General features: G+C 43.0%; 1 protein-coding gene across 2 annotated transcripts; it reads right to left on the bottom strand.

Moving 5' to 3' along the window:
• Positions 1-26,465, bottom strand: LOC121318955 (neuronal PAS domain-containing protein 2-like). 2 transcript variants are annotated; one of them, XM_041256179.1, is made up of 22 exons: positions 25,971-26,465; positions 22,756-22,937; positions 18,636-18,692; positions 17,633-17,787; positions 17,247-17,338; positions 17,045-17,134; positions 15,469-15,589; positions 13,714-13,827; positions 13,190-13,308; positions 12,942-13,024; positions 10,906-11,012; positions 9,953-10,100; positions 9,275-9,356; positions 8,130-8,283; positions 7,758-7,861; positions 7,240-7,323; positions 6,638-6,796; positions 5,395-5,610; positions 3,975-4,162; positions 3,479-3,571; positions 3,087-3,297; positions 1-2,970 (listed from the first exon to the last, which is right to left on the bottom strand). In XM_041256179.1, the coding sequence occupies exons 2-22, from the start codon at positions 22,809-22,811 to the stop codon at positions 2,836-2,838; spliced, it is 2,568 nt and encodes an 855-aa protein (XP_041112113.1). In that variant the 5' UTR covers positions 22,812-22,937; positions 25,971-26,465; the 3' UTR covers positions 1-2,835. The 2 variants fall into 2 exon arrangements, with proteins under 2 accessions (XP_041112113.1, XP_041112114.1); XM_041256180.1 differs by lacking the exon at positions 3,479-3,571 and having other exon boundaries at positions 25,971-26,464.

Raw genomic sequence — 26,465 nt, 5'->3', positions numbered from 1 at the left:
ATTATAATTAAAGTTAAACATCACAGTTTATCAAGTATATAAAACAGTATATCCCACCGAGTGATAAGAAATACAGTGAAGAGACAGTCCCAGGACCAGTGATGAGACCCCGTGGGGCGTGAAAGTCTAACAGTACAGTATTACATTCCACAAGACTGACATCTCACACACTAAACAACAGAAATGACTTGAACTCAGTTACATTGACAAACTGTTCTGACAACTTGATGTCACAGCAATGCTGGGTTATTCCAGCAAGTCTGACTGCTCCAAAGAAGAGAGAAAAACAGAACACCTAAAAAAAAAAAAAAAAATACAAGTGTACAAAACTTGTAGTGGCTAAAATAATTTTCCATTTTAATTTTGAGAATTGTTATGTTTTTCTGAAAAGGTCAGCAGTGGCTCTTTAAAAATGATTTCAAGAAGCCAGTTAGATTCAAGCAGGCCCCTTTTACTGTATATTGTAGTTTTTATTTCAAACTTCAGCAGTGCAACTCACCTGCATGCTACACCATTTAATACAGAAGGTTTTTTGAAATGGGTAACTGAGGCCACTAAATGTGATACATGGCTGTGGCTCTGGCTTGGCAGACAGTTATCAGCAAGTTGGATCCCCTTCAACTCTCAAAGCAGTTCATTTTTTAAATGCAAATGTAAAGCATAACATCCACTGATGCATTATTAGTGTGCAATGAGTACAGTCCTGTTGTTGGGAGCTCTGTTTTCTTCTAATGGGCGCTTATCTGATTTCATTACCATAGCCTGCAGGGCATATGCTTCTGGTGAGCCAATCCAATTGAACTGTCCCGGAGCGTTATAACCGCGTTCCTGCTAACAATGCATCACGTGACAGGAAGTAAAAATAACGAAGAGACACCTTCAGCCTATTCAGCAAGCAGTGCAACGTAAGCACTGGAATGGATGTGCCAGCTAATTAGTGAATGATTAACTGCAGTAAATGAGAGAGATTACCCGCATTGGCGAGGTGCAGCAGTCAAAAAGGGTCCCCTGGATAACATTTTTTTGTCCCTGTCCAGCTTTCTCATGCAAAAGGTTGAAGATTAAAGGGGAGGGATTAGGTTGCTGCACCCCGACGTGGTGCTGGTGAGCTCTCATGTATGCTGCGAGAAATGAAATCAGCTTTCAGGCACTAATTAGATGAAAACTGAAGTTTAAAAATACTTTGGCATGAAACAAAACAATACTATATGCTGGGTAGCATTTCTTAATTTCTTCTACTGCTGAATACATCCTTTAAAGGCAGATGTTTGTCTTTCAGTGAGAGGAATAAAAGCCAAATAGAGAGAAAGGAGAGCTTGAGGCGCAGAGCCTTTGCAGAGACAGGCAGGGTATTACTGAGAGCACTTCAAACAGAACTGGGTCAAGGTATCTGGAATCTGGAGAAGTGTTCTGGGTTGGCATGGTTACAGAACGGTCCCACAATCACATAACAACATGGGTGAATCACTCTGCCTATGTTATATACAATAACAAACGCGCAAACATATTGGTAGTGACTTCTTCTCTACCTCATCTGCACACAGTCCAGGACGCAATTATCACTGCAGTGAGGACTTTCCTGATTCAGTAAGCCACAATCATTTCAATAAATAAACTCAGCATGCTGTTTCACCTGTTTTACCCGTTGTTCCCTCAAGGAGGCACTGACTAGGGCTGGGAGAAGTGAGAGAACTGCAGTGTTGGTTTTCATCACTGTGCTTCTTGCCACTGGAGAACCTTGAGGAAGGCAGTGTTGGTTTTCATCACAGTGCTTCTAGCCACTATTGAACGGCAGTGTTGGTTTTCATCACAGTGCTTCTAGCCACTAGATAACCTTGTCAGAGCTGAGCTTGAACACATACAGCACACCCACAAGCTAAGGGAGACTTCTTTACAAAATCATCCTTTCAGCTAGAATGAACTTTCTCCAGTACAAGCCATATGTCAGTGAAACAGTCAACAGAGTAACTGTATTTTACCTGAGCAGTATTTATAATATGACTTGTTTAAAAAAAAAAAAAAAAGAATACCACTACTACTACTAACAATGATACATTTAAAAAATCTTTATCCGACACACCGAGACAAAAAAAAACAACAAAGAGCCTCAGCAATGGCACTGAACAGTCCAGCAGTGTAAGAAAGACAAGCCCTCTCAATGTTGTGCCTGGCTGCTGTGAAAATGGAAAATGTTCTACACGTCTGGGGCAAGCCAACAACACGAGGTATAGAAGCACGCATTGTGACATCAATAACCCCTCCCCCTGCGAAGTTCAGTCAGCTCTGCAAACAAGCTGATAATGTATAACTCCGTCCTGTGAATACATAACCGTGAAAGGGGGATTGTCTGAGCCGTTCATCCATACCAGCTCTCTGAGGGTCAGGCGAGTGCTCGGCTCAGTCTTTGATGCAACAGGTTTTTTCTATAGGCTCAATAACCCTGCAGTCTTTCATTGAAATGAAGTGCCCGGGCCCTTCACACTGTCTGGCTATCACAGAGAACTCTGCTGTAACATTTATAGTAGCACTCATGCTTGCCTGAGACTATGCAGCAGTGGCATTTCTGTATATATTAAAGTCCCACGAAGCTGAAGAATAAAGCTAGCTCTCCCATACTGCACTGACACTAGCACGGCTATATGACGGACCGAAGCACTTCACTGGCCACAGGGCTGCAACCCCCCCTTCTTAACTTCTACCGTTGTAAGGCCACCTAAGACAGGTTCCTCTGCTCCATCTAGTGACTGGGGTCAGTACTGCAGCCCTACACAAAGGAATGCTTCCGCCAAGGGCTGACCTTCCTCCTCGGCATGCTTCCCACCCCCGGGGCCGGGGCTACCGGGGGCGCGGCAGGCTGCTGGTCTGATTCTGGGGAAGCAGCTGCTGCTGTTGGGGCTGCTGCTGGAGGTATGTCATGGTGCTCTGTTGCTGGGGGTGCGGTCCACTCTGAAGAGATCCAGGGGGCTGCATCTGCCAAACAGAGGGAGGAAAGTGGGTGAGCTCTAAATGCCCCAGAGACCTTGCTGCTGCACTGTGCTCTTCAATTATTTCACACAGGAATTCCTGGGCAGATAAAGACAAGTTACCTGAAAGAAGTGATGGTGCTGCTGCAGCTGCAGTGTGTGCTGTGCTGCTTGGGGCTGCTGCTGGTAGACGGGCTGGGTCTGGTGTGTGAGAAAGCTGTTCTGTGGAATCATGATAGGCGATGTGAACGCTGGAGACGGCACTATGAGAGCGCTGCAGCTCATTGGCTGCATAGGTAATGAGGGGGCCGTCATCTGCTGATCCGGGGCGTATCTGAGCAGGGACAGGAAAGTAAAAGGGTTGAAGCTGTCAAGCTCACCTCAGGTACACTGCGTGCCTTTGTACATCTTTTTTACACACGTGTATATTACTCAACAATTACTATAATAACAAAAAAAAACTAAAAACCAGCCCCCAGCAGCTCTGGTAAAGGGAGTGCTGCTGAAGCCCTCACTTGGTCTGCTGTATGGCACAGCTGCACTGGTAGGACTGCCCGCTTCCGCTGCTCTCTGACACCGCGGGCTGCAGCGGCTGATTCAGGAGCACACTGTCAACGGGAAAGAGAAGGGCTTGTTTTTGAAGCCGAGGTGTTTGTTAAATTTTTTCTTCTCCGATAGATTTTTGGTTCTCATAAAAGGTGCTGAATAAGCACTAGAGGCTTAATGCCAATTCATCCAGCGTCACCCATAACTATAAACACTATGAAGAGCGGTTCATTCAGAAATACTAAAAGAAACTTTAGTAAGTTCAATGATAAGTGTTTCGTCTTTCTAAATTGAAGATACATTTTTGTTTAAAGAGCTGAAATAAAAATGTAAGATGATGCAGTCAGAAGGTTAGGGTTAGGGTTAGGGTTAGGGTTAGGAGATAATCACACACACCTACTTAACATATACAGCACCATCATTTTTCTAACTAGTAGAAACTAAAAAAGAAAAAAGAAAACATACCGTAACTGTGTTTCCTGGTTAAAGTCTGACTCGCTGTGCCTCTGGCCCACGTCCTGGGTCCCCGAGATCTGTCCTGGCCGGGGGTTGGTCTGTGAAAACATCATGGGGTTGCTGTAGAGAGGCATGGCCAGGCTGGCATGTGTCTGTCCTGGCATGCTGGCGTGCTGCAGCATCACTCTGTGCTGGACCTGGAGGGACCCATATAAGAGAAACCACCAATCAGGAATCTCTACCACACTGTGGATAACTGTGTTAAATTAAGATACCACGTCGTGCTTCAAAAAAGAAAAATGCAAGGGAAGGGCTTGGATCAGCAGCGACGGGCGTGAAATCACTGCAGATCTTCTGAAGCCTGCACAGCTATGGCCAAAGGTTTTGCATCACCTTACAGAATGAGCTTATTTTGCTTCAGAAAAGTCCAATGATTACATGATGTTAAATAAAATATCTAAATTATGTTAATATATTTATTTATTTATTATTTTTTTTAAATGAATGTCTCAATCCTTAAATTCTAGGTGTTGCAAAATGTTTGCCCACAGCTGTATATCTGTTGTTAACGTGATCCTGTTTAAAACAAACCTTTCAGTGTAAAACACTGCCTCACCTGCCTAACTGAGCAGAAGTGAGTTCCTGTGCCGAAGGGCACTACTAGCTTGCAAACAGCTCTGACATTTGATTCACATTTTAGGATGTCCTCAGGGAATTAGATTACACAGAGACCACTGACCTGACGATGCTAAAAACAAAGTGATTATTACATCAGCCTACTGCATGCGTCATCTTGAACACGCACACAATATTGGAAAAAATAGCTCTTTCTGAATGAGTGCTAACAACTTAATTTAATATCAAATTGTGACAAAAAAACAAAGCACTGATTTGGATTCAATGACTCATCTTGTTAATAAAAAGTACTTTCAGTAACTTGACATCAGGTTGTTTAAACTGATAGAGGAGGCAGCTGTGATCAGAGAATGTGACAGCTGTTGAAAGGGTTGGGATAAATCTAGCTTTTACGACACTGATATTTAAACATTTAAACTGTCATTTTCATCTTGTGCCAAGAAGGGGGCAATATTTCTTCTTAATTAATAGAATGCAGTTTGCACATGTAAAGAGCAAGAACGGCAGTGCTTTTGAATGCTAGAGACAGCCTGATTCAAACCTGCACTGCGTTAGACTATCACTCACCAAGGGAGCCCAGGATCACAAGACCTCTCGGCACAACCTGGGGTGACAGCTCACAGCCACAAAGCCAACGAGGAATGTCACTCGGGACTCTGCAGTTATCAGACTCATTCTACATTCCACATACCCTGCATCCACAGTACAGAGAATGTTTTCCTGTGCAGAAGTTCATGCAGAGTGTAATCAAATTCAGCATTTCATTAGCCAACCCTCTCCCTGGGAGCATTACCTGCGGCGACGCTGTGCTGGACTCCCTCAGTGTGAGCGTGTGAGGGGAGGAGCTGTGTGGGCCGCAGTACTGCTCCGATCCCATCAGGGCAGGGGGCTGCTTGGATAAGCCCTGGGCCTGCCTGACAACTCCAGACTGCTGCTGATGAGCGGGCCTTCCTGGGCCTTGGTGCTGTACAGTGCTAAAACTCAAAGGGGCAGGTGGCTGCATAAACATCTACAGAGAGACAAGAATGAAGCCGTCATCTAGAGCTACTGAACTCTCAGAAGTGCAGTCTGACGTGTCAAGGCACTGACCTCTGAGCAGGAACCCGTTCACTCCTATTGCAACACGCCCCCATTAAAACAGGTTTAAAAACAGTGTAACGAGCTGCCTTCAAACAGACTTAACTGAAAGCAAATGTTATGAGCTCACGCTTTCAAACCAAAAGAAACAGACTGCACGTCCTTACTATAACTAATGGCAGCATTAGCAGAAATCATTTTATATGCGTGTTTACACAGGCTCATTTATGCTTATTTATGATGCAATGGGAGTGACCAGATATTCCTGCCCGGGAGTCTGCAGTGCTAGCAATGCGAGTACAAACACTGGATCTGGTTTACATATAAAGACCTGGCCTCTCCATAACGATTAAGGCAGATAAGATCTGATGACTGTAACCCTAAATAGCACTTTTCTCAGGAGTCTGCAAGCCTATTTGTGCCTTGTTACACATGCAGTTCACCCTTGTAGCTCTGTAGCACATAATAAATCTGGTGGGCCCTATATCCCAGGACACAGCTGGAACCTTTTAAATTCAGAGGCAAAGTCTGTTTATATTCGTTTTGATCTTCTTATGAAATACAGAAGGATTGGGGTAATAAAATAAAACATCCTACGAAGTTCGTAAACATTAAAAGAAAAATGTAGACAAACAGTCTTTTGGGCAGCAAGTGGTTGTTTTAACCTTCACTCTAGAGTGGTGTGGTTGTCACTAGTTTATTGTTTGCAATTGCTGCAGTATTTTTATTCCATCAGCATGCTGGGGTGCTTTCAAACACATTCCACTGGGGGAGGGGGGTCTTTCTAGGACTACATTATGGATCCACTTTCTTAACAAAGCAAACAACAAAGAGTTGTGATAAAGACAAATGGTTTCAGGATTTTCTGGCATTAAATAATTTGTGCCCGACAGTCCTCCTATAATTCTGTTACTTGGTACTGAAGGAGTTGTGTGAGACCCTCGTCCTCGCGGTGTTACCTGCAGATTGGAGTCCTGCACCAGCTGCAGCTGCTCCTTGATGTCGTGCAGCTCCTGCTGCTGGGTCTTGATGTCAGCCTGCAGAATCCGTGTGCGCTCCTCCAACTGCTCCTTCAGCTGATGCATCACCCCCAGCGGCGCAGGAAACTGGAACACGGGCTGGTGAAACACACAGGCACCAACGAGAGGCAAGTGAGCACGGGGCATCTCAACACTCACTACTGTATGAGCTGTGCAGAGCACTTAGAAACCTTCACAGCTTTACTTTGCTACAACACAACTACACCTATATATAGATAATGGCAAAGCTGGCCGCATTTACACCATTTTGATTTTATAATGCTATTTCTTGCCGTCCTCTCCTGCCAGGACCCCCTTGGAAACGAGATGTGTATCTCAAGGGTTCCATCCCAGTTAAATAAATAAATATGTACACACACACACGTTAATCCAGAAAATATTTGTAAAAATGTTATTTAATAAACAGTTAATCAGTTTATATGCCGAAATGGTTTCCAAGCGCTCTAGGAAGTGAAACGTTGAGGAAGCTGTCGTGTGACCCAATCAACACCTCTGACACAGAGGTCTAAAAATACACCCACCATGACTGGGAGCTGGCTGCAGGAGGATGGGGGTGGGTGCTGCTGGGGATGCAGATCAGAGGGGTTCTGAGGCGACAGCAAAGCCTGGAGTCACCGAGACATAAAACAAAAGAGTTAGAGACGTGGGCACAGCACTGTGGATACAACGCCATGGACACAGTGCAGAGCACACACACACACACACACACACACGCAGACAGGGGCCAGGCAAACTGCAGCAAACACACTCACATCCGTGCATCTCTACAAAGAAAGTGATTCATGAGCGAGGAAAGCCTGAAAATGAGATTCAATAAAAAACGGCTTCCCCACGCTGTGTGACAATGAGTGTGCAACATGATCTTATGATAAGTCGCTCATGACATCACTCCTAACCACTCTCTGAATATGCACACATCCTGGGCACAGCGTTTTACACGACAGCTAGGCTCTTTTAAAGCCCGCTGCAGTGGATTTATAGACCTAGCCATGCCATTAGGAGGCTGTGTTTCCTCCCAGGGGTGTTGCGTGTGACTCACCTGGGAGCTGCTGGCCTGTATTCGGGAGGCGGCCGTGTCCGGCCCCAGGGACACAGACTGATAGGACGGGGTGGCTGTTTCTGTGAACCCGAGAGAGGAGTTTGCTGTGTGAAACAAGCAAGAAGGACAGGATGTAACAGTAATATACAGTACATAGTGCATCACACAGCAAGGATAAGAAACACATAGAGAAGCATGTGGACAAGCTAAATATTAATAAACATTTGAGTTGATCCTATCAACACCAATAATGGGATGACCAATAAAACCTTGATTATACATCTTGTATGCAAACCAGCATGGCTGTTTACACTCCAGTAATAACTCAGATAATGAGGGAGATAGATAAGCAGGTCCCTGGCTGTGACCTACATGCAGAGTCTGAGATGGCGGTGTGCGAGGACTTGCGTGAGCTGGGCGACGACACCGAGCGAGTCTGACTGACCCCCAGCTTCTCCCTGTGAGTCTCCCTGGGTGCTTTCTGTGTGTTCCCACACTGCCGGATATCCACGTACACCTCGTGACTCTGTGGCAAAAACAAGAGGAATCGATGCTGAGTCCAGTCATCATGAGCAGCACTCACTGTGCTCCAGAGGAACCCCGGCAGTCTTCCATCCTTCACATCTGAAAGGGGCTCTGGAGTGACACCCCAATGGGGGCTCCTCTCTCCAGCCAAGCATCCTAAACCGTGCCCTACTGCTTCTCAGCCACGCTGTACACCGGAATGTCTCACAGCAACAGACCATCAGGCCATGCAGCCTGCTACTGAACTTCCTTCCTTTTCAGCTGGGTGTCCTGAAGTGAGTATGATTACCATTCCAGTGCTGGCTCCCATTCCTGCAGTGCAGTCTGTGGAACCCCTCCTGAGAATGCGGCTGGAAGTGCTGACACCCCCTAACCTGTCTAAGGGGTTCTCTAACAGACCTGCAGTCAAACAGGACTTCATCGGGCGGAGAACAACAAGAAAAGAGCTGGAACACTTTAACAGGAACGCTATCGCTAGTCTGCTCCTGAAACCGGACTCAGAAACAAATCACTGAGCAATTTGATGTTTTCTGTACCGGTTGCTTCACAATTCTGTTAAATTTTATGTCTTGAATATTGCTCTTGTACAGGTATTCATAATGAATCTAGAGCTGCTACTGCATTTTTTAACGTGTTGTGTTAATTTAGTTTGACAGTTAGTTTATTACCGTTAGTTTGTCTGTTACTTTATTATTATAGTTAACATACACTTGCCTATCGCTTTTCTCTTACTTGTTCAGTTCATTTCATATGTTGAGGCACGTGCATCATGACAAGTAACACATATTTATTTATTTCTTATTGGTTCATGTTGTGCCTGGTGGTCAACTCCATCGTAGAGAACACTTGGGCTAAGAAAACACTTTGCCTGCTTCCCGGGGGGTGTTCTCTTAGCCGGAGACGACTGTATTATAACTCACTACAATGTCATTGTAATAAACGGCTACTGTTTTGGATTATGTTGACGCTTATTCACATGACTTGAACGATACCTTAATGAAGGAGGAAGCCATTTCTGATGCTGTCTCCTCAAGACCCAGCTCTCTCCTGCGCTCCGCCCGGACCTCCGCATAGCTGGAGAGAAACAGCTCAGTATTGAGACAATGAATGCTGAGACAAACCTTTGCTGCTTCCCTTAACGACCCTGAACCAATGACCAGTGTACTACAAGGCTGCTTTTTACATAGGGAATGCATGGTCTTTCAATGCAAGGTCAACCCATTAGTGACTCACTAGATAAGAACAATTCATAACAACTTCAGCAACAGGCATGAGGTCAACCCAATTCCACCTACTCTTTTTACAACAGGGTTTACAGGAAAGGCTTTCGTTTCCATTATTAAACTGCAGTAAGGGATATAAGGGTTACTTTGACTCCTGCATGCAAACCTTTACCGTGCATATATACTGTGCAGCATGTCACAAACAGCAACTGATAAAACAGGCACATGACACTGTACATAAGGCTGTCTAGAGGCTAAAGATACACACACAGATCCTTTTTAAATGATTTTATATATACACACACACACACACACACACACACACACACACACACACATACACTGTATATATTAGTCAAAGGTCTTTCAAAGTGTCTGGGATTTATGTATTTTGCAGATCAATGCCCGACAGTCGGCCAGTAGATGGCGCCGTGACACCGCTCTCACCTGACCACAGTGTGCGTGCACACTATGAACTCTGGCTTGGAGTTCCACTGGTGATAGGTGATGTAGTAATGAGTCTGCATCCAAATCCACTGCTGACCTTTGGTGAGGAAGCGGTAATAGCAGGACTTTCCCTTCCCGAACTGCATCACTGCAACACAACACAAACGCATGACAGACACGGCCCTGCCATCAGCCACTGAACCCTCTCAGCAGAAAAGCACACATTCAAGGAGACGTCTGTGTCCACCAGAATGTGCACATTCATTTGAAGAAAGCTGTTGTAAGCCCATGTCCAGTGGTTTATTAATAAATTATCTTTAACTTACACAGTACAAAACACAGGTGAAACCAATACAATTATGTTTTGTAATATTCCAGCTGCATCTCTGACTACTTAAGGGGAGAAGCTACTTAAAAAGCTAATTCACTGTAATTTCTAACTTTAATAAAAGTAATTATTCAGTGCAGCTCTGTTTCTTATACTCTGTTTGGCACATACTAAATCATACTTTTGTGCAGTGTAGCAATGATCCAGGTACATCACTCCATCAAACAAACATTGGGGCTATTTGCTGATGCAGATGCCAAAGCAGTTTAAACAGAACCCTGCTGTATATGGGAGTAATACAGGATTCAATAACAAGGTCTATTCAATAGATCTTAACAGCAGTGGATCTACAAATGTCCACTGTTTAAATAAATAATAAAGGGAATTTGTTTAGTTTATTTTTGGCAGGAAGGTTAATATTTTAATGATTTACTGTGACATTTAGAATTTTTGATTATGATTATTTAGTTAACTGAAAAACTACGATTAAGTATAAAATATAATTTAGCTCACTATAAGATTTTTTGCTTTGTTTTTGTTGGTGCATTAAAACAACAGCTAAGCTGTTTTTCGGCTCATGTTATAACAACAGGTAGCTATCCAGCCCAATGTGGAATTCACTTACACTGTTCGTGGCACCGAGCGAGAAGCTCCAGGTCATCAACATGATAGTAATCATAGCCAGAGGTGCCCAGAACCTCGAAGGGTAAGTAACCTATAATGGGAGAGGCCCTGCAGAGAGAATAAGACAAGACAGTTAGTGTACATCCTCGGAACATCAGCAAGCCAATCGGATTACTCCATTCACTCGGAACACCAGCAAGCCAATCGGATTACTCCATTCACTCGGAACACCAGCAAGCCAATCGGATTACTCCAGCTTTTAACAGGACATGTCTGGATTGACATCTTATTTGTAAGGCATTCCAATGATTTCATTATCTTTCTTTAAAAAGGACTGGCGCATTGTTCCAACCTTCAGTAAAACAGATTTGATTACAGATAATGTGTTGTGATTATTTCATGCTGATGTAATAAATGGGCTTCCTAGCTCTGCAAATCAAACCCATTATAAGTGTTTGTAGCCTCAGTGCACTGATTTACAATGCTAACCCTGCAGCCCCTTGGAAAGAATCTCACTGCAGCACACTGTGCTCGTGCATAACAGTCCCCAGTTATCTCACTGCAGCACGCTGTGCTCGTGCAGAACAGTCCCCAGTTATCTCACTGCAGCACACTGTGCTCGTGCAGAACAGTCCCCAGTTATCTCACTGCAGCACACTGTGCTCGTGCAGAACAGTCCCCAGTTATCACTGCAGCACGCTGTGCTCGTGCAGAACAGTCCCCAGTTATCTCACTGCAGCACACTGTGCTCGTGCAGAACAGTCCCCAGTTATCACTGCAGCACGCTGTGCTCGTGCAGAACAGTCCCCAGTTATCTCACTACAGCACACTGTGCTCGTGCAGAACAGTCCCCAGTTATCGCTGCAGCACACTGTGCTCGTGCAGAACAGTCCCCAGTTATCACTGCAGCACGCTGTGCTCGTGCAGAACAGTCCCCAGTTATCTCACTGCAGAACAGTGTGCTTGTGCAGAACAGTCCCCAGTTATCTCACTGCAGCACGCTGTGCTCGTGCAGAACAGTCCCCAGTTATCTCACTGCAGCACGCTGTGCTCGTGCAGAACAGTCCCCAGTTATCACTGCAGCACACTGTGCTCGTGCATAACAGTCCCCAGTTATCACTGCAGCACACTGTGCTCGTGCAGAACAGTCCCCAGTTATCTCACTGCAGCACGCTGTGCTCGTGCATAACAGTCCCCAGTTATCACTGCAGCACACTGTGCTCGTGCAGAACAGTCCCCAGTTATCTCACTGCAGCACACTGTGCTCGTGCAGAACAGTCCCCAGTTATCACTGCAGCACACTGTGCTCGTGCAGAACAGTCCCCAGTTATCACTGCAGCACACTGTGCTCGTGCAGAACAGTCCCCAGTTATCACTGCAGCACGCTCTGCTGTGTATAAAAGTCCCCAGTTATCACTGCAGCACGCTGTGCTCGTGCAGAACAGTCCCCAGTTATCTCACTGCAGCACACTGTGCTCGTGCAGAACAGTCCCCAGTTATCACTGCAGCACACTGTGCTCGTGCAGAACAGTCCCCAGTTATCTCACTGCAGCAAACTGTGCTCGTGCAGAACAGTCCCCAGTTATCACTGCAGCACGCTCTGCTGTGTATAAAAGTCCCCAGTTATCACTGCAGCACGCTGTGCTCGTGCAGAACAGTCCCCAGTTATCTCACTGCAGCACACTGTGCTCGTGCATAACAGTCCCCAGTTATCACTGTAGCCTCTGGAAGGGCTGGAGTGGAAATTAGCCATTAGGAAACTAGAGCATGTCCACTTTCATTCTGCAGGAAGTAACTTACGCGGGGTCCATTTGAATACATTCCAGCTGGGAATAGCTGTGCTATAGCAGGGACTGGCTATGTAAAAAACTGTCCCCGGACCAATTCCACTAGATTGGACACACCCACACAGACTGACTCCACGAAATAAAAAAAAAAAAAAAAAAAATAATGATATATATATATATATATATATATATATATATATATATATATATATATATATATATATATATATATATATATAGTGTGTCTTACCTGTGGTCTAGAAATAGGAATTTCCATTCTAAACTGTGCCGTGATGTGAATTCATCACAGGGCTCTTCAACATTGCACATATCCTGACAACACAGAAAGATCAACAGTGAAAAATCTCACCAACTCAAATCAAGGTAACGCTGGGAAAGATTTTATAAAAGTCATGGCTATACAGAGCAGTGAATAATAGGCAGGGCTGCAAATGTGTGATACAATTGCTTGAGGGAAAGACATGCTGACACTCTTACCTTTAAAAAGGGAGGCGTGACCAAGCGGACAGTGGCGACAAGGCAAACCTGCTCTTCAGCAGATGAGCGGATTGTTCTTGCTATTCCCAGCTCGAAGCCGTTACAAGAGGATGCAGGCACTGTGAAAGTGCAAACACAGCGTTTAACATTGTTATCGGTCTCTCTTGTTGTTCTGAGAATCATTTGATCTTTCTCTTCTTTTTTTTTTAAAGATATATAAATATTTCAGATACAATGCTGTAGATGAACAGCTGCACCCTGTTTCCTTGCTTTAGGTCACATGGTCTGACTGCAGCTATACCAGAACAGAAACTATATTTCACCTTTAGTTTAGTTATAACACCAGTTATAACACATCTAGTGCTAGTAACACATCTAGTGCTAATAACAGGTAAGAACAGGGTTAGTTCATCACTCTGTTAAAAGCTTACACCAGAATCAGGAAGAATATTGCAGCTATTTTAAATGAGAAAGGGCTAGTGTTACTTTAAACTTTGGAAACAGATGTGAGACTGAACACCTACCATAGTTGTGGTATTTAAAATCTCCTATGAATTTCACATGTTCATATGTAGTGTGTTCCTTTGGGTCGATGCTTCCTCTGGCTAAATGACAGAAGAATTCAATATGGGTCTCATCTGGAAAAGAAACCCAGAAGAGCGTTACAGTTTACTCAGCGCTGCCACTAACGCAAGGGCAGACAGAAACTTTTAAAAGCGAACAAACTCCTTGTGGAAAATGAAGAGTTGAAATGGATGGAGATAAAAGGAACAGCGTCAAACGGCGCTCCAGCGAAAGAGAGAGGTGGGAAATGGGTTTGGAAAGTTTCTTTTTGAAGCGATCTCCGTGCTGAGCTGGTAATGGCATGGGTCCGTATGAAAGAGTCCGTATGAAAGGGATCAGGACTGCAGCGAAGCTCCAGGAGCTTGGTGAACTGGGACCTTATTAAGCACCTCTTTCAATAACACTTCACTCCACCACCGTGCACATTGTTCCCATGCTTTCAGGACGCAGAGCAGGGAAAGCGCTTTGCATCAAGAGAACACCTGCAGCTGGCTCTCTCAACGTGGACACGCTGGCAAAGCCCTTCACACACACTGGGGACCGCAGGGGAGGAAGCGCACGTCCAGCAGCGGGGTGTTGTGATAAAAAGCATGGAATCTTCACCACATGCATCATGAAGCTTATATTTGCCTCGGGTCTATTTAAAGAATCATAGACTCATTTTCAGAGGTGTCTGGTTCCAGAAAGCAGGATTAAGGTCACGCTGTACTGACCCTGTAACTGCTTCTTACAGCAAGTGTAATTGTGTTTAAAACTAGGAACAGCACTCTGGAGTTCCTATTAATAGCCAAGGCTGCTAATAGTATCGCTAATAAGGCCGGATATAACCTACGTGTGTAAAAGCCCATCTGAGTCACACCAGGTCATGTTAGTATGTGATTAAACACAGTACAGGTCAGAATCTGCTGGTAATCCTTCCCTCATGATAGAAACAGAGTATACACAGGGACAGGCACAGACAGCATGGTAATGCACAGACATGTATGGTGAACAATCACTGTACACATTTACCATAGAGAAAGGAAAAACTAAAGCTGTCACTGATAATCAGAACAAGGGGGATGACTGTTAGAACCCTCACATAAAGAAAACCGAAAACACAGTAAAGTACACAGTGTGATCTATTTAAAACCACACTGCCACCCACCAAAGGGAATACATTTAATATACATCTTTCACTATTGCGTCCCCAGTTACAAATAACCCAGTGACCTGTCATTGTAATGCACCCTTGTTTAACCCTAGGTCACAGCCCATGTGGTTCTATAACAGTATGCAATCCACCCAGCTGATACAGACCTGTGCCACTGAAACAATACTGCACTGTTCAATCACTGCCAATCATTACGGTTCATCTCTCGTGCAAAAAGAATTTTAACATGTTTACTTCCCAAACCACTCTCGCTGAGCGCCACCGAGTTCGAGGTTTAATTCATGAAACTAACTTTCAACGCTGCAGCAAACATCAAAGGGAATGTGAAAGGTCACCATGGCGCTGCTTTGAACAGCCTTCCTGTGGGAAATGTTTTTTTTTTCTCCTTTTTATGCTATGTGGAAACAAGTATAGTGTCTCTGGAGGTTAAGACTTTTAATCTACAGGCTTTTGCACTTTGCTTTAAAACCTCTTCTCTGAAAGTTGAGCAATTTAATAATTGTATCTCCTCATCCCAAATCCGAAGCTCAGGCCTGCCTGAACCAGTTCTCTAGAGACTCACGTTCCAGGAAATCGGCAGCGATGGGGTCTGTCAGGAGCACGTGTGACGATAGCAGCTTGTACACCTCCCCGTGTTCAAGATCAGGAAGAAAGTTCAAGATGTTTTGGTCCACCATATCTGACTGATACAAAAGGACACTTTGTCATCTTCGACTATCGCAGCAAAACCAGAGCAAACAACAGCAGAGTGTAGTTAAAATTGAGTGAATGTGAATTAGATTAAACACTTCAATTGGGGTTAAAATAATACGGTTTTAGTGACCTACAGTCTAGCTTCCTTCAGTTATTCTTCTAATGGGATGACTTGATCAGAAAATCATTACATGGCACTCCTGTACAAAATATCAGGTAAACATTAACCTGCACAATCGTGGCACAGCTCTTAGATGAATGAGTCTGCTCTAACAGTTTAAAACAACAACAACACAGAATGCACTGTAGCTGACAAATGAAGTGGAGGTCAAAACTACAGCACTGTGATCGTATAGTTAAACATGAAACTGCAGTTACGCTGCAAATCAATCTGCTTTAGTAATGACTGTGCTTATTCATTCAAGCTGCATAAACATGCAACATTAAATCAAATAAGGTTTTAGATGTATTTATTAATTAACTAGCTTGCAAATTAATTAGCTGTTTCATTCAAGAGTGCAGCTTGATAGCCAGCAGCGAGACTCTACTCTTATTCCTGAACTGAATGCCAATAAGAACTGAACAGCAGGTGGGCTTGCACTCTGGTGCAGTAGCTAAGATACAGCCGGCAGTGTCACAGAGTTCACAGCAAAGCTAACTGCATGCGGGTTAGGAAGGAATTAAGGGCAGTTACTGCAAACAGTGCCTGCTTGTGAGCACACATATTAAAACTCCAGTCTGTCCTGTGTGGTGAAACAGGTTACAGTGCATCTGTGGCACTTTCAATCAAAATGATTCTTATACCAGACTGGCACAATGCGCTAGCTAGCTAGATAGCTAGATCGACAGATCGATAGATAGATAGATAGATAGATAGATAGATAGATAGATAGATAGATAGATAGATAGATAGATAGATAGATAGATAGATAGATAGATAGATAGATAGATAGATAGACTTCATTAAATTCATACCTGAAATGTCAAACTTCAACGCACCATCCCCCCAAAATGAACAGGGTCAGCCTGCCTTGGAACTACCCCTAGAAGAGTACACCTCTAGTGGGGAATTAATGCACTGCGGTAAATAGTTGCTATTATGAATAAAGGCAGCCAATTCAATCCTGATTTTGCCTCCAGTAATTATTTTAAAATATTTTTTGTTTGTTAGTTTTGATCTCAGGGCTTAGCCAGCTGTCAAACTACTGTGACTTGATCCAGGAGTTTGAACTTGACACTAAACTGCAAACTGCTTATTGTTTAGTTCAAAACGACAAAAAAAAAGAATAAATATTATTTCATTAAGTCAAACAGTGTGTGTCCTCCGATATCCCAAGATTGAACAATTCCAGCTATGCTATGCTATGGTTTTGTGTTTGCTAAGCAGATTTGTTCAGGATACATGACCGGTGCATTTAAGGGAGGTTTCTATACAGCTCACTTACCGGTAATTGCCCAATGAGTGAGGAAACACTGTCGGATACATATATAATGTTTCCATCTGTAGTAAGCGCTATAAGAAAACCATCCAAAGCCTAGAAAACAAAGTGAACCTTCTTTAACACATGTAAATGAAATCAGTGACAAATAAAATAATGAGGCAATTTGCAAGGGATCTCTCAGGGGTTAATGAGGCCAGAAGAGCACCTCCAACATCAGCTGGGTGAACTCCTCATTACTGAGGAACGACGGCTTCCAGTCCTGCTTGATCTCACACGACTCGGTCTGCGCTGTGATTTCTGAAACGAGAATGGACAGACATTCAGCACAGACAAGAGGAGGAGATCCAGTGCTTAGTGTCGTAATCTAGCCTTCTCACCCCTGTGTCACACACAACACTGATAAGAAGAACACAGAGGCTAAACACTTCACAGTCAGATCAAAGGCATCTGTTAGTCATAAACAAAGATCAGGGTTAGGAAAAACGAATGCTGCACTATGAAAGTAGCTCCTGCTGAGATGCCGTGCAAACACTGGAGCGCTCTGATTTCTACCGAATTATAACTGTGTCCAGAGGCATCGCTGCCCCACACCTTTCTGCTTTTGGAGGAAGTCAATGGTCCGCTGAAGGATGGTTGACTTGTCCATCTTGCGCGGGTGACCCTGACCCTGGAGCATGGTGCAGAGCTCCTTGATGAGCACATTGAACTGGTCTCGTCTCTTCTTCTCAGATTTGTTGCGTGATGCCCTATTGCAATGGTGACAAAAGGAAATGATTAGAACAAGCACAGCCTGAGCAGCACCCAGAGCTTCGTACAATCACCCTAACGATGGACCTTCGAGATTAGCAGCAGTGCAAACCAGACGCTCAGAGAATGAGGCAACACAATTGCAGATAATACATTTTAATTTCTTTAAACAAGACTGGTTTACATAAGAAAAGCATATAATGACATATAATTACTTCACACTGTACTGTGATCATTAAAAAGAATTCAGCCTTGTCCCTAATTCCCTAAAGCCAACCCATTTTTTGTTAATTTATTAGTATTAATATTTTTATTAAGCCTAATTCAGGGGGGAACATTTATGACATGATAATGCTCCAAAAAATAAGGGAGAGCAGCATATTAAGCTTCTGGTGTGGAACAAAAGAAGCAATACATTCTGTCCTTATTACTTTATTCTTCATTGATTTAAATACATGTAAGGTGGAAGATCTTGTTTACAAGGGTGTCCCAGGAGAGATCACAGAGAGCTGCAGGCGCACATATACAAGCATATGGAATCTATTCTTTCATAATAATAATAATAATAATAATAATAATAATCTCTTAAAATACCCACGATACAAGGGCTTTGAGAAAAGTGGAAACTTGGGGAGATCACTCCAGGCTGAGCTGCCCCCAGGCTGAACACACACAGCAGCCAGTCTTGTTTCAGCTGTGCAGGTGAAGCCCTTGCTGCAGGAGACTCTTTCTGCTCTAAGCATGCTGCTCTCCACTCCAAGACATGCCCACGCTGAGGTGACATCAGCTAGTGCACAATGAGCAACAGCAGGAAGCACCCGGCTACCCAAGGAGAGAGGAGAGTTACCTCTTTGCCCTGTCCTTCTCATCTTCATCCATCAGGTCATCGACACAGCTGCTGGAGCTGCAAGAAAACAAACCGTTCCCATTGAGAAGGGAGCAGTAACCATGACGACCAGTCTCGGACTCTCACAGTACAGGGAGTGTCAGTTTTGTTTTTCAGTTTGTTAGATATTTTTGCAAAGTGTCTGAAGATGCTTCTACATGAAGGATGCTAAATGGATGAAGCTGCTGGAATATGGGCTTGTATGGTAATGTTAATGGATGAAGCTGCTAGAATATGGGCTTGTATGGTAATGTTAATGGATGAAGCTGCTGGAATATGGGCTTGTATGGTAATGTTAACGGATGAAGCTGCTAGAATATGGGCTTGTATGGCAATGTGAACGGATGAAGCTGCTGGAATATGGGCTTGTATGGCAATGTGAACGGATGAAGCTGCTGGAATATGGGCTTGTATGGCAATGTGAACGGATGAAGCTGCTAGAATATGGGCTTGTATGGCAATGTGAACGGATGAAGCTGCTGGAATATGGGCTTGTATGGCAATGTGAACGGATGAAGCTGCTGGAATATGGGCTTGTATGGCAATGTGAACGGATGAAGCTGCTGGAATATGGGCTTGTATGGCAATGTGAACGGATGAAGCTGCTGGAATATGGGCTTGTATGGCAATGTGAACGGATGAAGCTGCTGGAATATGGGCTTGTATGGCAATGTGAACGGATGAAGCTGCTGGAATATGGGCTTGTATGGCAATGTGAACGGATGAAGCTGCTGGAATATGGGCTTGTATGGCAATGTGAACGGATGAAGCTGCTGGAATATGGGCTTGTATGGCAATGTGAACGGATGAAGCTGCTAGAATATGGGCTTGTATGGCAATGTGAACGGATGAAGCTGCTGGAATATGGGCTTGTATGGCAATGTGAACGGATGAAGCTGCTAGAATATGGGCTTGTATGGTAATGTTAATGGATGAAGCTGCTAGAATATGGGCTTGTATGGTAATGTTAACGGATGAAGCTGCTGAATATGGGCTTGTATGGTAATGTTAATGGATGAAGCTGCTAGAATATGGGCTTGTATGGTAATGTTAATGGATGAAGCTGCTAGAATATGGGCTTGTATGGTAATGTTAATGGATGAAGCTGCTAGAATATGGGCTTGTATGGTAATGTTAATGGATGAAGCTGCTAGAATATGGGCTTGTATGGTAATGTTAATGGATGAAGCTGCTAGAATACGGGCTTGTATGGTAATGTTAATGATTGAAGCTGCTAGAATATGGGCTTGTATGGTAATGTTAATGGATGAAGCTGCTAGAATATGGGCTTGTATGGTAATGTTAATGGATGAAGCTGCTAGAATATGGGCTTGTAATGTGGTGAATGTAGAATAATGGTAATGAAGCTGAAGCTGCTAGAATATGGGCTTGTATGGTAATGTTAATGGATGAAGCTGCTAGAATATGGGCTTGTATGGCAATGTTAACGGATAGCTGCTGGAATATGGGCTTGTATGGTAATGTTAATGGATGAAGCTGCTAGAATATGGGCTTGTATGGTAATGTTAATGGATGAAGCTGCTAGAATATGGGCTTGTATGGTAATGTTAATGGATGAAGCTGCTAGAATATGGGCTTGTATGGTAATGTTAATGGATGAAGCTGCTAGAATATGGGCTTGTATGGTAATGTTAATGGATGAAGCTGCTAGAATACGGGCTTGTATGGTAATGTTAATGGATGAAGCTGCTAGAATATGGGCTTGTATGGTAATGTTAATGGATGAAGCTGCTAGAATATGGGCTTGTATGGTAATGTTAATGGATGAAGCTGCTAGAATATGGGCTTGTATGGTAATGTTAATGGATGAAGCTGCTAGAATATGGGCTTGTATGGTAATGTTAATGGATGAAGCTGCTAGAATATGGGCTTGTATGGTAATGTTAATGGATGAAGCTGCTAGAATATGGGCTTGTATGGTAATGTTAATGGATGAAGCTGCTAGAATATGGGCTTGTATGGTAATGTTAATGGATGAAGCTGCTAGAATATGGGCTTGTATGGTAATGTTAATGGATGAAGCTGCTAGAATATGGGCTTGTATGGTAATGTTAATGGATGAAGCTGCTAGAATATGGGCTTGTATGGTAATGTTAATGGATGAAGCTGCTGGGCTTGTATGGTAATGTTAATGGATGAAGCTGCTAGAATATGGGCTTGTATGGTAATGTTAATGGATGAAGCTGCTAGAATATGGGCTTGTATGGTAATGTTAATGGATGAAGCTGCTAGAATATGGGCTTGTATGGTAATGTTAATGGATGAAGCTGCTAGAATATGGGCTTGTATGGTAATGTTAATGGATGAAGCTGCTAGAATATGGGCTTGTATGGTAATGTTAATGGATGAAGCTGCTAGAATATGGGCTTGTATGGTAATGTTAATGGATGAAGCTGCTAGAATATGGGCTTGTATGGTAATGTTAATGGATGAAGCTGTAGAATATGGGCTTGTATGGTAATGTTAATGGATGAAGCTGCTAGAATATGGGCTTGTATGGTAATGTTAACGGATGAAGCTGCTAGAATATGGGCTTGTATGGTAATGTTAATGGATGAAGCTGCTAGAATATGGGCTTGTATGGTAATGTTAACGGATGAAGCTGCTAGAATATGGGCTTGTATGGTAATGTTAATGATTGAAGCTGCTAGAATACGGGCTTGTATGGTAATGTTAATGATTGAAGCTGCTAGAATATGGGCTTGTATGGTAATGTTAATGGATGAAGCTGCTAGAATATGGGCTTGTATGGTAATGTTAATGGATGAAGCTGCTAGAATATGGGCTTGTATGGTAATGTTAATGGATGAAGCTGCTAGAATATGGGCTTGTATGGTAATGTGAATGGATGAAGCTGCTAGAATATGGGCTTGTATGGCAATGTGAACGGATGAAGCTGCTAGAATATGGGCTTGTATGGTAATGTTAATGGATGAAGCTGCTAGAATATGGGCTTGTATGGTAATGTTAATGGATGAAGCTGGTAGAATATGGGCTTGTATGGTAATGTTAACGGATTGAAGCTGCTAGAATATGGGCTTGTATGGCAATGTGAACGGATGAAGCTGCTGGAATATGGGCTTGTATGGTAATGTTAATGGATGAAGCTGCTGGAATATGGGCTTGTATGGTAATGTTAATGGATGAAGCTGGTATTATATGGGCTTGTATGGTAATGTTAATGGATGAAGCTGGTAGAATATGGGCTTGTATGGTAATGTTAATGGATGAAGCTGCTAGAATATGGGCTTGTATGGTAATGTTAATGGATGAAGCTGCTAGAATATGGGCTTGTATGGTAATGTTAATGGCGCAGGAGCAGGTTCCTGTGCACAGTATTTACTCTTTTTTTCTTTCCGTTGACTTGGCTGTCCAGACCTGTACACAGATAAGACGCTCTCTAAGGACAGCTGCACAAGGATTAGAGTGATTCCAGTTATGTATGTGTGCCACTGCTAATAGATCTTCTACACATGTTCTAAAAACAGAGCCCTCCTGGTGACTTGTTGCTGCATAAATGGATCCCAGGCCTGATTCAAGATGCTCCTGATTAAGAACGCTGGCAGGGTTTAGATTGTCACTATCAATGCTTTACAAGAAAGTACAGTAGGAACACAACCTTCTGGTCTCTACACTAGCAGGTCAAGTTGCACAACTGTGCCCTGTTCCTGCAGCAGAGGCTAGTAACCTGAAACACAGCCAGTGCTTACTAACACACACTTGACCATTATATTTATTATTAAAGCATAAGATACTGTAGGCAATCCTTCTACGCCCGTAAGGGGAGATCTCACTCTGTCTGTATGTCTGATTGTTACTCAGAGGCTGGAGAAAAGGAAGAGAAGCAGAAGAAAGTTTGCTTCCTTAAAACCCCTCTGATGAAGTGCTCCCTGTGTGAGCACCTTAACCACTGCACAAAACAACCAGGCTGTTTTGCAGGAGCAGTTAAAGAGCTTGCAACCCGATCTAATCAGCATGGGTCAAAATCTGTTAAGGGCAGTTCATCACACATCAACACTGCCGGGGACACAGAAAAACCTGTGAGCGAGACGAGACTTACTCCCATTCTCTCCCTCTGGATGGACAGCAGCTCCCAAACTCTGCAAGGTTTTCCATGCTCACTGCCACTCCCGTAGCAGCCCTCTGTGAAGTCTTCCTGTTTCCATTCAGGCTTCCTGCCTACGTTTCTCTCGAAGTCTGAAACGATCCCTTCCTTTCACCTTTTCCAATATAGATCAGGATCTGAAAGAAACAGAACAACGTCAGGAACACGGGGGTATAGGGGTATATTTATAGGGGTGTAGTGTCACAGGAAAGTTCTACTACTATAGTTAAACAATATACAGACATTTCATCTTTACAGCCTTAGTAGTTTCTCTGGACTATATTGCTTTTCAGTTAAATTAGAGACAGGCGACTGTGGATTAAAGTTAAAGGCTAAAGTGGTGATCAACATGTTTCAGGCTTTTTCCTGTGATGTTTAGTTTACAATGCGTTATTGAGAGAAGATTCTCCTTCTGCATACCACAGAGGAGAACAAAGGGGTCTCTGATACAAAGAAAAGATGGATATTTTTGGAGGGTTATTTACAGCTTTAAAACAAATAGTCCTTGAAATTTATGAACCAACGTTATCTGGCAGTTTTTTTGTTTTTCCCTAAACCTTTCCTACTGTAGATCATTCGTCCAGGCTCCCTATTTAAACTATAGGGGCTGTTTTAATAAAAAGCGTTCTGAAATAAGAGAACAAACAAAGAAACCCTCTCTGAAACTGGTGAGCAAGGTTTCCTGAAATGCTAACTTCATTTAACTAACCAACAAACAGGTGAATCAGCATCGACAAGGGTGTCGCCCTGGACTCTTCACTAGCTTCAACACACATTACTCATGATCTTTACTGGAGATTGAATTCTGACCCAAACAACTCTGTAAAACACAACAGAAATGAAAGCTGTGGGACTTAAACTGCCTTGACGTAATTCCGCAGGCAATGGTCAAATTGTGGAAACATTACTCGACATTACTCGACATTACTCCCACGAAATGGGAAACAATATATTTAGTGAATAGCAGCAGACTTAGCAGCCTCCAGGCAAGCTATCAGCTGCCGTTGGTTCTGTTTTCATGCTAAATCAATCTATTAACAGGCACACTTCACATGGAGTGACTGAGTGATACTGTTAAAAACACTTTTGGGTAAAGCCTGGTTCTTGTGTTTAACTCATAGAGACTCTTATCTGGTTTCACATCAAGCTAAGTGCTAGTCAAATTGCTGCTAGCCATGACCAAGAGGCACTATAAAATGATAGTTTTGGGAGCATGTTCTTGATTGCATAATGACATTGATGAAGCCTACATGAGATTTCCTGTAAACCTTTAGAATTATGGACGCAGCTAATCCCTTTTGCTTTCCAGAGCGACATGCTGCATGTAACACAATACGAGCACTGCACATGCCACTCTCAGTAACCCATCACACTGGATTTAAAACTGGATTGCCTTACATTAAAAGGACAGACGGGATCTTTCAGATAGAAACCTGACCCACACAGGTCACAAGTCTGTTATATCTTGTCCATGCTAGACATACCCTGTCCTACAGCCAGCTACAAAACACTGATCAGGACAGAACAGTGCTGGGCAACAGGGAGCAAACCAGATATTAAAAACAAACTTGGTCAACGCAATGTCAAAAAATTGACATGTTTTCAATTAAGAGCGATTGAGATGGACTTCCTCTGATCCCTACAGAATCCCTTTATAAAAGTTCACAATGGTAATTTTCCCATGCTTATCACATGCATTTACTATACTTTACCACATTAGTTTAGTTTTGATTAGTGTCGGCCTCTGCTTTTCTTAGACTGTGCGGAACAGCGATCCACACAAACCCAAGTAACCGTGTCTTTGCTTGTTTCACTTGGGTTTGTGACACCAATGACCCTCAGAGACCACCGACAAGCAGCACGCAGGCGTCACAAAACTCCCTTTTAAAAACCTGCTGTATTATTCAAAAGACTGTTGAAGTATAAGCAATGCTGACCAAAACAAAACAGACAACCAAAACTATATAGCTACACCTGCTCATGAAATTCAGAAAGCACTGCGAGCAGCAATGTAGCACGCTGACGAGGTCGCGGATATTATGCAGCATAACACATTCATTTATAATCAACCATTTCAACGTATACAAGAGCACCCAAACCACGCCCCTCCATAACAAACACGGGGGAAATGGGTTACCACCTTCCAGACAGGTGTCTTAAAAGAACACAATTAAATCTGTTCAACACAGCAGCACTCTAAAATATGTATTGACTAACGTTAATAAATACACCGTTTATTATTTTATTGCAGTATTTTTTTTTTTTTTTTAAGCTAACTGGTTCATTTCTAATTTTATTTGTGTGTGCTATTTTGCAGTAACAAATATAAAATAAAAAAACAAAACACACACCCGATACTTTACATAATTCTTGCCCATATTATGTGTGTGTGTGTGTGTGTGTGTGTGTGTGTGTGTGTGTTTGTATATATATGACACACACACGCACAATATGTGGCTACGTTATTTACATGTAGAATTTGCAATTCTTCTACAATGTAATCTAGTTGTACGTCATGTTCGAAGCACAGTATCTAAACGTCATTTCGAAGCTTTAAAAGAGTGATCTCTCACAGCAGCCCCGCATAGTGCAATCACTCAGATGTACTTTCAAACTATTTACGATTCACTAGCATGTATGAACCGACAACACAGATAGGCTGCGCACCAGCTTTGTTTTAACGACTGAATGAGACGCATTGCACAGAATAACGAATTAACTATTGCAACAACTGGAATATTGCTAATCGATGGGTGTACATTGTTTTTTTTTTTTTTTTTTTTTTTAATCAATCACTTTTATTTTCTTATTGCTTCTTTATAAAGGACACCAGGCTGTGATTTCACTCTGTTAGCTACTGCCGCAATTACACTATTTTACTGTGTATGTTCTCGTGGTACACTGAAACTAAACACGAAATGACTGGCTGGATGCTTCCTGTTGCTGTTACCAGTTATACAAGACTAATACATACCCTGCCTAAAGAACACATTATGTTTCATAATTAAGTTTAACAAAGTTGTACATTACATTAGCTATAGTCTGTATGTATACATGACGCGAACGAAAACAACCAATGTGTTGGTAGTACACACTGAACCAATGTGTATCACGTAATCCCGTTTCCATGTGTCAGGACCCATTATTTATAAATACGCGCAAAGACCAACCTTTAAAAGAGGAACTCGTAGCAGTTTGCAGCCGCTCTGTGCTGTTTATTAAAGAAGTCCATGGATGCTTCTCCTATCCCAAAAACGCAGCGCAGTATTGTACAAATCAAGCCGTTATAAGCCAGACTTTTTTTTTTTCTTTACAATTAAATGAACCACTGAATTTTGCTGAAAAACAACTCTTGGGTTAAGCGTATTTCCCAGCCAGGCGATCCCGATTGCGTGTGTGTGTTGTTGGCGAGTGGAACGGTGTTCGGTGTAAGTTTTTTTCCCCCTCGTTCTCTCTCTCTTTCTCTTTACTACTCGACCATCCTTCTGTAGGCAGATCCCGGTTCGCCGGGCTGATGTGCGCTAAACAGACAACTAGCAACTAGGAAAAAGTAGGTCATCCAGCCAGGCAGCTATACAATTCACAACCGAGTATGGACACACAGGAAAGGAAAGGAAACACAGACTGACAACTCTCTCACTGATGTCTTTAGCGGATACTTAAAT

This window comes from Polyodon spathula, chromosome 7 (assembly GCF_017654505.1).
Source record: "Polyodon spathula isolate WHYD16114869_AA chromosome 7, ASM1765450v1, whole genome shotgun sequence".
In the NCBI taxonomy this organism is placed as follows: domain Eukaryota; kingdom Metazoa; phylum Chordata; class Actinopteri; order Acipenseriformes; family Polyodontidae; genus Polyodon; species Polyodon spathula.
The sequence above is the reverse complement of the archived record's forward strand: the minus strand, read 5'-3'. Positions and strand labels throughout refer to the sequence as shown.

What these genes read in the sequence shown, in the direction of transcription:
- LOC121318955 (XM_041256179.1), bottom strand. Translation starts at nt 22,811, where the DNA reads ATGGAAAACCTTGCAGAGTTTGGGAGCTGCTGTCCATCCAGAGGGAGA. An exon ending in CCAGCACAGCGTCGCCGCAG is followed by an intron (nt 4,163 to 5,394) that starts GTAATGCTCCCA and finishes GGGTCCCTCCAG; the next exon opens with GTCCAGCACAGAGTGATGCT. An exon ending in TGTGCCATACAGCAGACCAA is followed by an intron (nt 3,298 to 3,478) that starts GTGAGGGCTTCA and finishes GTCCCTGCTCAG; the next exon opens with ATACGCCCCGGATCAGCAGA.